This window comes from Kogia breviceps, chromosome 5 (genome assembly GCF_026419965.1).
Source record: "Kogia breviceps isolate mKogBre1 chromosome 5, mKogBre1 haplotype 1, whole genome shotgun sequence".
Classification (NCBI taxonomy): Eukaryota; Metazoa; Chordata; class Mammalia; order Artiodactyla; family Physeteridae; genus Kogia; species Kogia breviceps.
Window position 1 is genome coordinate 5,338,432 of NC_081314.1, and position 15,680 is coordinate 5,354,111.

At 39.5% G+C, this 15,680-nt stretch overlaps 1 protein-coding gene across 4 annotated transcripts in view; it reads right to left on the reverse strand.

Moving 5' to 3' along the window:
* The window catches only part of RNF13 (ring finger protein 13), a 161,916-nt gene that overhangs the window by 71,331 nt on the left and 74,905 nt on the right, over positions 1 to 15,680 (reverse strand). For all 4 annotated transcript variants that reach the window (XM_059064203.2, XM_067033594.1, XM_067033595.1 and 1 more), the window contains exon 4: positions 7,630 to 7,755. In XM_059064203.2, the coding sequence (XP_058920186.1) occupies positions 7,630 to 7,755 (126 nt within the window). The remainder of the gene's footprint in view (positions 1 to 7,629; positions 7,756 to 15,680) is intronic.

A 15,680-nucleotide genomic window follows, 5' to 3' on the forward strand; every position in this document is an offset into this window, starting at 1 on the left:
AACCAAAGTCAGATTTCCCAGACAGGCAAGCAGACGGAAGATATTTCAGATGAAGGACACGGCAGAAACCAAGGCAGACGGGGAGAGACTGCTCAGCACATATGGGGGTTTGTAAAGTCTTGACGATTAAGGTAAGGGGCCAGGCAAAGTACAAATGTGACTTTAGACAGGGACAGAAGTCAGGTCAAAACTTAGCTGGAGGGCTTCCCTGGTGGCGTGGTGGTTGAGAGTCTGCCTGCCGATGCAGGGGACGCGGGTTCGAGCCCTGGTCCGGGAGGATCCCACGTGCTGCGGAGCGGCTGGGCCCGTGAGCCATGGCCGCTGCGCCTGCGCGTCCGGAGCCTGTGCTCCACAACGGGAGAGGCCACGGCAGTGAGAGGCCCGCGTGCCGCAAAAAAAAAAAAAAAAAAAAAAAAAAAAACACAAACAAACAAAAAAATCTTAGCTGGGGTACAGGTCATTGTACCCCAGCTAAGTTTTGTAAAAGTCACATTCCAACAGAAAGTGAGTACCAATATACTCCTTATCATCTTTAATCCAAATGTAACTCCATCTAAGCCCCCCACACAAAAAATGTAGAGGGAATAATATCTAAGTCCTTTCAGCCTCCTGCAGCTATATTTTTCAAAAATAATCACTAGAAAATGGTAACATAGAAGAGGTCAGTTTGAAATGTTGGTGAGTCACATTGATTAAAAGAAAAGGGTCAATTTGCAGATAGTCATACAAAGAGAAGATTTCTGTGAGATTTGTTTCTGTTGTGGTTTGTATCAGTAGTTTATTTTTTCTTTGTTTTTCATTTTCTATTTTTTCCTCCTGTGTAGTATTCCATTGTATAAGCATATACTAAGTAATTTATCTACTCTCCTGTCAATGCATTTGCATTGTTTCCAATTTGAAAGTGTGAATAAAGCTGCTATGAACAGCTTAAAAAAAAAAGAAGATTACTGAAATGATTACTCAAGAGCACATTTACTCTAAAAAGTAATATCACATGGGTTGAATTTTTAAGATCAGAGTATCATAATTTTCATCAAAATTTTATACCTTAGGTAACTTAGAGCCAGATTTAACATCATGTGGCTTTGTCTCTACTACCAACGTATGGAACTGTAACCAAATATATTATTCTTCAAAAAGTAACTTTCGCTTGTTGACTGCAAAATACAGCTCCATAAACAAAATCCATATATATATATATATATATGTTAATTTTATTGCAGAAGTTTGGAGATTATAATGATAGCATTTAATTTAGGTTTGAGTCTGTGTTGGACAAATATGCACTATGCTTTTCAAATGACTGGAAAATCAGTTTTATTTGCCTCCTTTTTTGACAGTGGTTTGATTTTTGTTTGTTTGTTTAAGTAAAAATCACTAAACTTGTGCAATGGTAGCATGGGAATTACCTGAGGTGTCTTGTGTGACTGTGCTTTGGCCAGGGTGGACATAGCTTAAATTATAAAAACTAAAGATTAAAGAAAAAGGAAGTATAAGTTCATGCTGCCTATTTAGAAGAGAACTTTCATTCTTCATAACTATATGACATCATAATGCCACTGATTCATAAGGGGTTTAAATTAATTCTGTGGGGTAGGACACCGGCATTATTAGTGTTCATTTTATATCTCTAACGTTCTTGGTTCTACTGAAACGTTTCAGTATACAAAAATACTGCAATATTAATACCCAAGAGAAAAGCCATCATAATGTGTATGCTGGTCATTATGATCAGTGTGGTACAATTTTTTAAAATAAACTATCATGCCCTTCAAAAAAAAAAATCACTAGAGCATAAAGTGGTAATAAAATCAGCAGAAGTACATGCATTGCACCATTTCTGTTTACCAAGCTTCCCTTGAGTTCAGTTAAAATAAAGTAAATTGACTATTTGAAGAAGTTGTTGACTTAGCATTAAAACCATAAGGTAGAAATATCTTGGACTGCAATGACAGATTTCTGATAACTAATGTTTATTTGGCCATAAACACAGAACTCTGTATAGCTTAGAAAATTTCTATTTTAAGTGATTATTTTTATGTTCTTGAAATAACCAGGTATTTTTACAAAATTTAAAAAAATTTTATTTCCCGCTGGGATGCCAATTCAAGTCTTCTGAGAACTCTCTGCCTCAGAAAGCTGCAAAGTCATTTTTCTAACTAAAAGATTTAATGAAGCCTTGACTTATTTACCAAAGAGCCAGCAATGTTTTCTTAATTTCAAATACGCACCCAAAACTACCATTTCCAAACAATTATATTTTGTCACAGTGAAGAACAACTGTACACAGATAAACAAAATAACATTGTTTTGCTTTTCCTCTAAAGCCAGCAGTCCCCAACGCTTTTGGCACCAGGGACCAGTTTCGTGGAAGACAATTTTTCCATGGCTGGGGAAAGGGGGGGGTGGAGGGGGTTCAGGCGGTAATGCCAGCGATGGGGAGCGGCAGATGAAGCTTCACTCCCTCGCCCTCTGATCACCTCTTGCTGTGCGGCCCAGTTCCTAACAGGCCTCGGACCCTGTCCACAGCCCAGGGCCCTTGGGGACCCCTGCTCTAAAGCACTGTATTTTCCAGAAGATACAGTTTTTGTCAGTGTGAGTAAAAGTGACTGTTTTCAAATTAAAGCAGCTGGCATGTAATCAACAGTTCTTTTTTTTTTTTTGCGGTACGCGGGCCTCTCACTGCTGTGGCCTCTCCCGTTGCGGAGCACAGGCTCCGGACGCGCAGGCGCAGCGGCCACGGCTCACGGGCCCAGCCGCTCCGCGGCATGTGGGATCTTCCCGGACCGGGGCACGAACCCGCGTCCCCTGCATCGGCAGGCGGACTCTCAACCACTGCGCCACCAGGGAAGCCCCTCAACAGTTCTTCTTGCTGGCCTTCTGGACATTCCACATATCCAAATACTGACTCTGAGTATGAGTTTTGCTGTATTTCTCCCAGGCAAGACAGATTAAAAGGCTCAAATGTGCTTCTCTTGACAAAAGATTAAAAAATTAAAACAGTACTCTATCTTAAAATGTTACAAATGATTCAATTTCCTACCCTCCAAAAACTGTTAATTGCATTTCAGCTATATTATTGGCTACCTTGAGACACAAACGACTTGGGATAGTTTGTATATAGAAAATCTGCCATTTCCTTTATTGTTAACACACAACTTTCACTTCATCATTTACTTTTAAGAAAGAATAAGAGAAGTCTAGGTTTCTTTAATTACAGCATAATATTCATCTTCAAAAAAATCTAGGGGCTTCCCTGGTGGCGCAGTGGTTGAGAGTCTGCCTGCCGATGCAGGGGACACGGGTTCGTGCCCTGGTCTGGGAGGATCCCACATGCCGCGGAGCGGCTGGGCCCGTGAGCCATGGCCGCTGAGCCTGCGCGTCCGGAGCCTGTGCTCTGCAACGGGAGAGGCCACAACAGTGAGAGGCCCGCGTAGCGCAAAAAAAAAAAAAAAAAAAAAAAAAAACAGAAAAAAATCTGAAGAATTATAAAAAGTAAACCCTGAAATGTACATCACCATTAATCATTTGAAATATCTTGATACAGTTTTATTTCGTACTTCTTTTCTCTTCTGCTATCTACAACGGAAAGAGTTCCCTTCTCCAAGGAAAGCTCTGTAAAATAGAGCCAATTCTCATTTGTCTGAGATAATCTGGGTATCACTTTGGATAGCAGGCATGACAAAAAAAACAACCCTGCAACTACTTTCAACTGTAGCACACAGTATGGTGCTGAATTAAGCTTTTCTCAGTACTCAGTCCCAGGATGCTACATCAGGAATAAGAAAATGAGCTATTTTCTTAAGTCAGTGTATTCACATAAAATTGTGGCTAAATACATGAATGAAACACTATTGATTATCTACAAAGAGCTATTTATTTGCAATTCAGAAGAGAAGTACAATACATAAATTGTAAACAATTAGATTCCGTAACATACTTAATACAAAACTTAATCATCAATTTAGAAGCCCCAAAAATAGCCATAGATTTCTGATCTGAAGATTATATCTAATAAAGCTAAGAGCCAATCCACCAGTGACCACCCTTAGAAAGGAAATTTTCTTTGAGATGAGACTCCAGATGTTTCTCCAGTAATCATGATGAATTTATCCTTATCCATTCACCCTACCTTGATAGGTGATCCATAATTCTTATCCTTGTATATTTATGAAACTTATTTTTTATACATTATACACTGGCATGATTAAACTGTCCTTTATAAGCTAAATTAAAAATTTTACACATCAACTGACATGAGTTACTATATCACAGGGTGACTTATCAGCCAGTGATTTAGTTTCTGAAAGGTTACAACTAAATTTATGTCTCAATTTGACTGGGCTAACAGATGTCCAGATAGCTGGTAAAATATTATTTGGAGGTGTGTCTGTGAGGGGATTTTGGAAGTGATTGGCATTTCATTCAGTAGACTGAGTAAAGAAGATCCACCCTCACCAACGTGACTGGGCGTCATCCAATTCCTTGAGGTTCCAAACAGAACAAAACGTGAAGGAGGGCAAATTCCCTCTCTCTTCTTGACATCCACCTTCTCCCGCCCTTGGACATCAGAGCTCCTGGTTCTTGGGCCTCAGGACTCCAGGACTTAATACCATCAGATACCCTGGTTCTCAGGCCTTCAGACTCTAACTGAATTATACCACTGGCTTTCCTGATTCTCCAGCTGGCAGACAGTAGATTATGGGACTTGTCAGCCTAATACAGTCAGCATCTTTGCCATCTTTACCTTTATTCTATTTTACACCAGTAATGAAAAAAATCAATAAAACATCAATGGCTAATACCTACTGCCTACTACTTACCGTATGCAAGGCATTGTTTGATAAGCATTTAACAGTGATTATTTCATTTGATCCTCATAACAATCCTCTGATGTACAGAACATTTAAAATTCTATTTTACACATAAAGAAATTGAGGCACACAGAGCTAAAACAACTTGCTTAAGATCACACTGCTAATGAATGACAAAGATGGGATTCAAATGTATGCAGCCTGTTTCCAGACCTTGATTAAAACCAATATGTCTCCCTTGTAAATTAATGTCTCATAAACTTAATATAACTGAGACAAGGACAAGAAATCATTAGGAACAACATGAGTACGAAATCTTTAGCCTTAAATGGCTATAACAGACTGTGCTGTATATTTGTGAAGGAAAAATAACAAAGTTAAATATGTACAGAATAGAACTTTATCCATTAAGACTATGTCTACATGGTGACTTATAATAAGAAAATTATTAACATTTTCCCTTCTAAGATGAGAATCCTCAATCTAAACATTTTTACATATTTTTTACATGTACATACTTTTAAAGGATGCAATATACACGTAAGTAGAAGGCTTACTACATTACATAGTTTGATTCAACAAACCTCTATTGCTCTCCTACTATGCACATATTTATATTTATATTTACATATTTATTAGATATTTAAATATAATTCAAACATGAACTCTAAACACAGTAAGCTTGCATATGAGTGAAACATATATAATAAAAAATAATATTGTGATAAAGAGATACAAAGGAGGTATTTACAAAGTGGAGGGTGGCACATTGAACTGGAATCATTCATTCTGCCAGAGAGAGGGTAGAAAGAAAAGGCTTCCAGAAGAGATAACTTTCTCAGCTAGCACTTAAATGATGAAACAGTCAGAAATATAGGTGATAAAGGTCATCCTGGACAGAGAAAATAATGTGTGTAAAGGCACAAAGACACGGCAAGTTGAGAGATTTCAGGAGGTGCTACGGCTACAGCATAAAGTTCAAGGCAGGAAGTGGAGAGAGATGAGCCGGAGTAAGAGCGAAATCAGGAAATTCCATTAGAAGTACTCAGACTCTTGATGAGGATCCACTAAAGGGATAAGAGGACAAACAAACCCTCCTACCTATTCATTCCTGGGTTGGGTTTTCATCCTCAAAAATAAATATTCAATGACAGTATTTCCCTAAATTTTACACTGAACCACCTTCCTTCCCACCCAAAAGAAGGAAGTTATTTAAAAAAGAAGAGAGGTATATTCTAGTTTCTAGTTACCAAAGACTGGACTGAGACAAAAATCACATACCTTAATGATGCAATAAACCTTGAAATCAGCAGAATTATTTTACTTTTAGTTTCTAAGTGGCATGAAATTAATGAAATATTACAATAATATTTCATTTTTGTTGGAACAACCTGTAATTATTATAGTTTAGTTCTGGATCAAATCTTAAAATGGTTTAAATTCAAAAGACATAACAACCCTGAAGAGAAGGAAATCTAATACATTTGACTTCAAGCTCTATTTTCCCATTTAAAGGCAATTGAGAGTTTAAATTTGGAATTAATATACAATAGTAACAATACTTTTTTTTTTTTTTTTTTTTACTCCGTTTTTTGGTTTTTTTTTTTTTTTGTGTGTGTGTGTGTGTTACGCGGGCCTCTCACTGTTGTGGCCTCTCCCATTGCGGGGCACAGGCTCCGGACGCGAAGGCTCAGCGGCCATGGCTCACGGGCCCAGCCGCTCCGCGGCATGTGGGATCTTCCCGTACCGGGGCACGAACCCGTATCCCCTGCATCGGCAGGCGGATTCTCAACCACTGCGCCACCAGGGAAGCCCAACAATACTTATTATTTACAAAGTGCTCTACATTTTCAAACCCGTTTACAGCTATTACTTTATTCATTTTAATAAGTTTATTATGGAGATGTCATTTCTTTCATGAAATGAAAGGAGCAGAGACAAAAATTCAGGCACAGCAGGAGTCAGGGTAGCCTTTCCTACTTAATAGACAAATCATCTAAGATCAAGCATGGAAGGTATATGAAATAATATCCCACATCTGTTCTCTAAGATACATGCGAGACACTCAGGTTTGAGATAGTCAGGTAAAAGTAACAAGCCTCAATCTGGCTCTCCTACCAAGGCCAATCCAAACACAGAATTGTAAAGACAGTACTAAAAGTATCCAAAAAAGAAAAAAAAACCCAAAACTAAAACCCCATACCTTCAGAGCAGCACTGATGATAGTGAGGGAAGTTCTATGGCAAACTTTGTTTTACTATCTGAAATGCCAGCTTAACCCACTCCATGGAGACAAACTTTATACAAGTGACAGAGTCAGCTTATTACAAGAGAGAAATCCCAATATCAACAAAGATACAGATACAGATGTAGTAATTATACTGGAAGGGTGAAGGCATGAAACTACAGATTAACATTTCCATTCCTAGGTTAGATCAAGCCAAGACCACTATTAAACCACAGTTCAAGATGCCCAACCACCACATGAAAATTCTTAGAACCAATAGTAATTATTTATGTCCTAGTCTATTTATTTTCAGTCTTACTAAAACTGCGAATCATGAAACTGATGGTGTCTTCCTCTTTGTACTGGCAGCTAAAAGCTTAGAATAAATTTTATAGCAAATGAATAAGAATTAAGTAAAGCCACTGCTGTCTTTCTTGCCTTCACTGTCTCATTTTCTTTTTGTCCTTACTCGTTTATTTTTTTTAATCTGAATGAATTGTGTAAACTTTCTTAAAGGCTTTCTGAAATGAGTATTTAAACTAGCTAACTAAACAAACAGTAACAAAACAATGAAAAAAGAAACATTACCTTTTCATCAAAATTACAATCAAGTCTTCTAATTAACACGATGAAAGTGCCAGATGAATTGTCTCTCAGCGGTGGAGGCACTATGGGTTCACAGGCATTCTCTGGTTTTGAGTTAATCAAAAAGCCCTAAAAAAAGAATGAGCAATAAGTTTTCTGTTAAACTCAAAAAAATGAATTCAAGTTACTTCTATAAACACCTTTTGAATCTGTTCCATGTGTTCTGCATTATGCTAGATGAATTATCTGGCAACTACAACAGTTCCTACCCTCCAATTGCTCACAATCCCAGAACTTCTAACGTAGTATTTGGCTTCGTAAGCATTTTTTTTTTAAAGTAAGTTCCATTTTTATTATTAAAGTTAAAAAAAAATCACACATAAGCCCATCACCCCAGAGACAACCACTGTTATTAGCATGTTGGTATATTTTCCAACAATGACCAACATTTCTTAACCAAGCAAACACTTCTTAAAAATTAACTTTTAAATTTCCTTCCTCAAATAATGAAAATGCACAGCATTTCTAGGAATTTATTATATAGAAATATTACCCTGGGTATATAAAGGTATATGTAGAAAGATGGACCCTGCTACATCATTTTTAATAGCAAAAACTGGAAATCATGCACATCGATAAGGCAGCCATTTAAAAAATTACAGTATACTCATACAATAGAAAAATAATAGAATCATTAAAAAGAATAAGATAAATCCCTACATACTAAACTGAGAAGACGTCCACAAAATAACTACTAATTTAAAATGAAATAGCAAGCTGCTTTCCCAGAAATATAGGATGGTTTGACATCTGAAAATTATTAATAGTTCAAAACAGAAAAACCAAATGACTATCTCAATAGGTGTAAAACACTGAATAAACACATAAAAAGATGATCAAAATCATTAAATTCATTTATAAGGAGGAGCGAGCAATTAAAGTTATGACACAGTGCCCAACAATAGTCCTGTATGGAGCATGCATATTAAATTTACTCCCTGCTGCCTTTTCTGTGCCTTTCTGCAGACAAACTAACTTTTTGCCTTAAAGCCAAGTCCCATAATGCAGTTCTTTTCAAGACACTTATAACAGCAGTTAAACTCAAGCCATGTAGTACCAACAAGGTATATAACTCATCTGAAGTGAAGACAATACGAACAGCTATGACCAAATTTCCCATGTCCGGGAGATGACAACTCCATCGTGACTGCCACCTAGCGGACAGCTAGGGAAAGAAACATCCCAATTTCGGATAGGTTAAAATATGGGATAATAAAATGCATCTTCGAATCAATAAATTTATGGTATGTACAGACACAAAAAAGGGTCTACAAGTGGAACTAGAAAAAGCTTTTTGCTTTTTAATCGTTTCTGTATTGATGAATCTGTATGACAAGCATGTATTATTTTTAGACATAAGAAAATTTATAAAAATTAAATACACATAAACTAAAAGTTTTTTAAAATCTATTTGCATTAATGGAAATTGAAGCCTAAAAAAAACAGGTCCTTTTTTTTTTTTTTTTTTCCCCCAGCCACGCCGCACAGCTTATAGGATCTCAGTTCCCCGAGCAGGGATCGAACCTGCACCCTTGGCAGTTGAAAGTGCCGAGTCCTAACCACTGGTCCACCAGGGGATTCCCAAAAACAGGTCTTAAATTCTTAAATATTAGCTTTCCTGTAGACTATGCTAAAAAGAATGACTTGATAAAACAGCCTACTAATTCCTATCCTTCCTCCAGATGTAAGTCACTTAAAACAGTGCAAATCGGGGCTTCCCTGGTGGCGCAGTGGTTGAGAGCCCGCCTGCCGATGCAGGAGACATCATGCCCCGGTCCGGGAAGATCACATGCCGCGGAGCAGCTGGGCCCGTGACCCATGGCCCCGAAGCCTGTGCTCCGAAACGGGAGAGGCCACGACAGTGAGAGGCCCGCAAAAAAAACAAAACAGTGCAAATTTACTTTGTTTCATCCACAAAGTCTACAGGGCAGCGTAATGGGTTTTGCCAATTAATTTGGCAGAACTCTCTGGTCCCTTAAATAAGAGTGACCAAGAAGGTGCTGCCTTGAGCCAGGTCCACATGCCTCATGTCACCCTCCAGGGCCAATCCTTTTTATTAAAAAGGATTTACTTTTTTTTTTTTTTTTTTTTTTTTTTTTGCGGTATGCGGGCCTCTCACTGTTGTGGCCTCTCCCGTTGCGGAGCACAGGCTCCAGACGCACAGGCCTAGCGGCCATGGCTCACGGGCCCAGCCGCTCTGCAGCCTGTGGGATCCTCCCGGAACGGGGCTCGAACACGTGTGTCCTGCATCGGTAAGCAGATTCTCAACCACTGCGCCACCAGGGAAGCCCTAAAAAGGATTTAAAAAGGATTTTTATTAATCGTTTTTATTAAAAGGATGCTTGCCCTGTGTTCAAGGATCCTCCTCATCCCTGTTTACTAACAGGGGCAATTTATGCCAAAATGGAGGAAGCCCAAGCAAACTACCAATGTCCAGGAGACTCAGAAAGGACGCCCACTTTTCTGCCCTTTGTGGTTAGAATTCTCTGGTGATTAAACAAGGATGCTGAGGACCTCCCTGGTGGTCCAGTGGCTCAGGCTCCGCAATCCCAATGCAGGGGGCCTGGGTTCGATCCCTGGTCAGGGAACTAGATCCCACGTGCTGCAACTAAAGTTCCCGCTTGCTGCAACTAAGACCCGGAGTAGCCAAATAAATAAAAAAATATTAAAGTGTTTAAAAAAATAATAAATAAAATAAACATAACAAATAAATAGAGGTACTGGGAAATTAAGAAAAAAAACAGCTCATCTAAATTAAGAATTCAGGGCTTCCCTGGTGGCGCAGTGGTTGAGAGTCCGCCTGCAGATGCAGCGGACACGGGTTCGTGTCCCGGTCCGGGAAGATCCCACAGGCCGCGGAGCGGCTGGGCCCGTGAGCCATGGCCGCTGCGCCTGCGCGTCCGGAGCCTGTGCTCCGCAGCGGGAGAGGCCACAACAGTGAGAGGCCCGCGTACCGCAAAAAAATTAAAATAATAAATAAATTAAGAATTCATCTGTGACTATTAGATTTCCACAACTGTATTCAATTATGTTCAAATCAAATTTATTAAAAACAAAACAAAACAAGGATGCTGGACAAAAGTAGTGTATGCAGACTATCATCAAATGTGTAATATTGAACGTATAATGCAATAGGTTTGTGGTATATATATTTGTGGATTTTAAAAAAACTTTTATGACTATACATGAAGCAAAGTACACAAAATATAACTTTTCAGCTTGACGAGTTTTCCCAAACTGAACACACCTGTATCAGGAAACAGACCATTAACAGCACTGCAGGAGCTCCTTCATCCTCCCTGCCAGTCACTACTCCCACACCCCATCGGCAATGTCACTACAGGCACTTCTAACAGCTTAAGTTAGATTTGCCTAATTTTATAACTGACATAAACAGAATCAGACATACAGCAAATTCTCTTTTAGACTTCTTTCTCTCAATACTGTATTTGTGAGAATCATTCCTACTATTCAGCAACCATACTGTGGAGATATACTTGGCAGATCTTTCATTTCCATTTCTCTATAGTATTACATTGTGTGACTATACCAAAATTTATTCTACTGCTGGTGAGCATTTGGGTAATTTCTAGTAGGCACTATTACAAATAGTGCTGTTATAAACTTTCCAGTACAAGTCTTTTCACGAACATATGCATGATGTTTATGTACACAGAAGGAGACCCATGGGATATCAAGCTGGATCATAGAGTATCAAGCTTTAGTAAATACCACCAAGCAGTTTTCCAAAGTGGTTTGGGTTACCACTTTTTAACTGGAATATTCAAATAATCTAAACTTAAAAATCATACTGAATATAATTTTGCTTTAATGCTTCCAAAGTATTTAGAACTGCGAAACTGCAGGGTAAACGTTATGAAAAAATTACTATCGTTGAAAAATTACACTAGTTAATGAAGTCATAAAGAGATAGATCATTCAATAAAGTGGCTTTATTTAAAATACTGTTTCAGGCTGAAAAGCCTTAGACTTTCCTCCCTTCAGTTTGAACTGAATGGCAAACTATACAATGAATAAAATTAAGAAGAGTATATGCAGTGATAATGTCAACAAAAATGCTGAAAGCAAGGCAGCAGTGCCTTTTTCCCTTTGTAAGAATATAAAAGTAAAAGCAGGAAGAGAGAGAGAAAAGTGGTAAGTTGTTAGTGGATACCTGAAGTTATTAATAATTAATAACTGCAGCAACAGCAAGCAGTTAACATTTGTTGAGCCATAGCACTTAGCACTGTGTGTCAGGCACTACGCTCTTTAAACGCTCCAATTCAGTTAATCTTTGCAATAATCCTGTGAGGTAACTACTATTGTTATTATCCCTATTTTAAAGAGGAGGAAACTAAGTCTCAAGAGTTAGGTAACTTGCCTAAAGTTATACATAGCAGGCATGTTAATCCCAGGAAGTCTAACTCCAGATCCTACATTCTCAACCACTATGCTACACTGCCTCTGCCAGACAAAAAAAAACACAGGTGAAGAACAAAATGGGCAACAAGAGGAGAAATGGACATTTACAAAAATGAACAAACTAAAATGTTAGTCTAAAAGGCAGTTAAGGGGCTTCCCTGGTGGTGCAGTGGTTGAGAATCTGCCTGCTAATGCAGGGGACACGGGTTTGAGCCCTGCTCTGGGAGGATCCCACATGCCGTGGAGCAACTGGGCCCGTGAGCTGCAACTACTGAGCCTGCGTGTCTGGAGCCTGTGCTCTGCAACAAGAGAGGCCGCGACAGTGAGAGGCCCGCGCACCGCGATGAAGAGTGGCCCCTGCTTGCCACAACTGGAGAAAGCCCTCGCACAGAAACGAAGACCCAACACAGCAAAAATTAATTAATTAATTAATTAATAAAATAAAATAAAAGGCAGTTAAGGTTGATTCCAAAATTTGATACAAATATTTCAAATGACAAGTTGTCAATGGAACCTGTCATAATTTTTACATTCAAACATAGACCAGAAAGAGTTACACTGATCAAGCAGACTTTATCAGCTAACATTCTCCTAATGTGTGACAGATTAATTTGTTTATATCAACAACGTTCTAGAATGTTAAAAAATATCCACTGCCCTTTTCTCTAATGCTTTGTTAGATCATTCTTCTAAAATCTACCAGTAACTTTCACATACAGGCCACATTTAATTCCTTTTTCACAAACAGTTGGAGATTACTCTCCTCTTAGGCAATAAAACATCCTTACTATTCATTACTCATTATTTTAAGTTCTTTTAACATTCTGCTCTGAATACACTTGTCTCATTTCATGTGGGGTCTGTTTAAGTACTAGGATGGATAAATAAGAACTGAGTCCCCACTCAAGTAATTAATATCTGGAAAGAACTAACAGATCCAATTAAGACAAGAGAAAACAAAGTAAAAACAACATGCAGTACAAATGTACAGAACAGAGAAAATTATTTGATGTGAGGCAGTAACACAAAAGGTGATGTTTGACTTGGTTCTTAAACTTTACGATACTTCACTTTGGTGCCAAAAATTAAATATATGACTGTAAGTGATCTGACCAATATAACAACAGATAGGAACTATCACACTTTAACCTGTTCTAGATATTATATGTCTATTGGTGCGCTGTAAAACTAAATTAGGTTTCTAGTGAACACATTACAGTCATTTCAACAAATTTTTGACATGTTGCTACTAAGCTATATTTCTCCTCTTTTCAGTACCTATCTTTTAAGACACAAGGACGAGGGGCTTCCCTGGTGGCTCAGTGGTTAAGAATCCGCCTGCCAATGCTGGGGACGCAGGTTCGAGCCCTGGTCCGGGAAGATCCCACATGCCACGGAGCAACTAAGCCTGTGTGCCACAACTACTGAGCCAGGAGCCACAGAACCCGTGCTCCGCGACAGGAGAAGCCACCGTAATGAGAAGCCCGCGCACCACAACAAAGAGTAGCCTCCACTCGCCACAGCTAGAGAAAGCCTATTCCCAGCAACGAAGACCTGCCACAGCCAAAATTAATTAATTAATTAATTTAAATTTAAAAAAAAAAGACTCGAGGACAAAACATTAGTATATTAACCATTCCAAACTTCAGGGCACCTGCCAATTTGATAGCCAAACCTTGTATGTCTTTCTGCACATCACTGAGAGTTATATACTAATTAAAAGTTAAGCCTTTAACTGGATTAAAAGGAAAGGTTTTAAAAATCCTCCTCACAAATTAGATATTACATCTATAGCATTATTCAGAGCAGTAACTAAATATCCTTCATCTCAAAGTTACATCTCACTTTGTACACTCTGCTAGAATTCTCCCCAATAACCTTTTCTGGTTATATATTTTATCAGTGACTTAGATTTTAGATTTAATAAAATCTGATTAAAAGATGTCATAAAAATATAATAAGCCCATTAATAACTAAAAACGTTAAAAGAATACTTAAAAATGCTAAGTCAGCAATGTAATAGTTTAGACCAACTCTTTGTTGTTTTTTGGGGGGCTGCGTTGGGTCTTCGTTGCTGCGCACAGGCTTTCTCTAGTTGCAGCAAGCGGGAGCTACACTTCTTTGCGATGCATGGGCTTCTCATTGCGGTAGCTTTTCTCTAGGCGTGCGGGCTTCCGTAGTTGTGGATCGTGGGCTCTAGAGCACAGGCTCAGTAGTTGTGGCGCACGGGCTTAGTTGCTCCGCGGCATGTGGGATCTTCCCAGACCAGGGCTAGAACCCGTGTCCCCTGCATTGGCAGGCAGATTCTTAACCACTGCGCCACCAGGGAAGTCCCGAGACCAACTATTTTTAAAACATTATTTCTGAAAAAGCTCACAAGCATTAGAAACAAAATTTAACTCATTTTAATATTCTAAAACTGTCAAAGTTTTAATTAAAAAAATTCCCTGACTACTATACTTGTTTATTAATTGCACTGAGATTAAAAGTGAACAAAAAAAAAGAAAAGAAAGCACGTTTACACAATGTTGATACGTAGTTCTAAAATCACTCATCTTAATCATTTCCTCAAATGAGAACTTCTGAGTGATTTGTTTTAATGGATTTGATAATTAACCTTTATCAATTACCTACTGAATGCTAAGCTGAACTTCCACTTCCCAGCCATGATGGAATAACACAGGCTAGTGTGTTTTTTTTTTTGTGGTACGCGGGCCTCTCACTGCTGTGGCCTCTCCCGTTGCGGAGCACAGGCTCCGGACGCGCAGGCTCAGCGGCCACGGCTCACGGGCCCAGCCGCTCCGCAGCATGTGGGATCCTCCCAGACCGGGGCACGAACCCGTGTCCCCTGCATCGGCAGGCGGACTCTCAACCACTGCGCCACCAGGGAAGCCCCACAGGCTAGTTTTAACCTCTTGCTTTAATTAACTAGACAACCAAAAAAAAAAAAAAAAGATAAGAAACATCAGCTTTCAAACACTGGACAACAAACTGCACAACAGTGATGCCTGAAAAAAGGAAACAAATGAGATGAGCCCTATAAAAAACCTGAGCTCACTGCCTGGAGAGATTCCGGGCCTCAGAACAGGGCAGGGGAACCCAACGGAGTCTGGTAGTCTCAATAAGTGGAGGAGACAATTCATAATTTGGGGAGGTCAACACAGCTAGATTTTGTGGGACACAACACTGGGGAGGAACGAACTGCGAAGGGAGCTCCAGATATATGTAGAGGCACCCACTCAAGTCGTTGGGCGAGTAATAATCTGCATACATATGTGAGGGAACTACCAAAGCTAAGAGCGAGGGGCTTCCCTGGTGGCGCAGTGGTTGAGAATCCGCCTGCCGATGCAGGGGACGCGGGTTCGTGCCCCGGTCCGGGAGGATCCCACGTGCCACGGAGCGGCTGGGCCCATGAGCCATGGCCGCTGCGCCTGCGCATCCGGAGACTGCGCATGCTCCGCCACGGGAGAGGCCACAGCGGTGAGAGGCCCGCGTACCGCAAAAAAAAAAAAAAAAAAAAAACTAAGAGCGAGCCATGAGAAAGGAGTAAACAGAACAACCTCTGCAGTTCA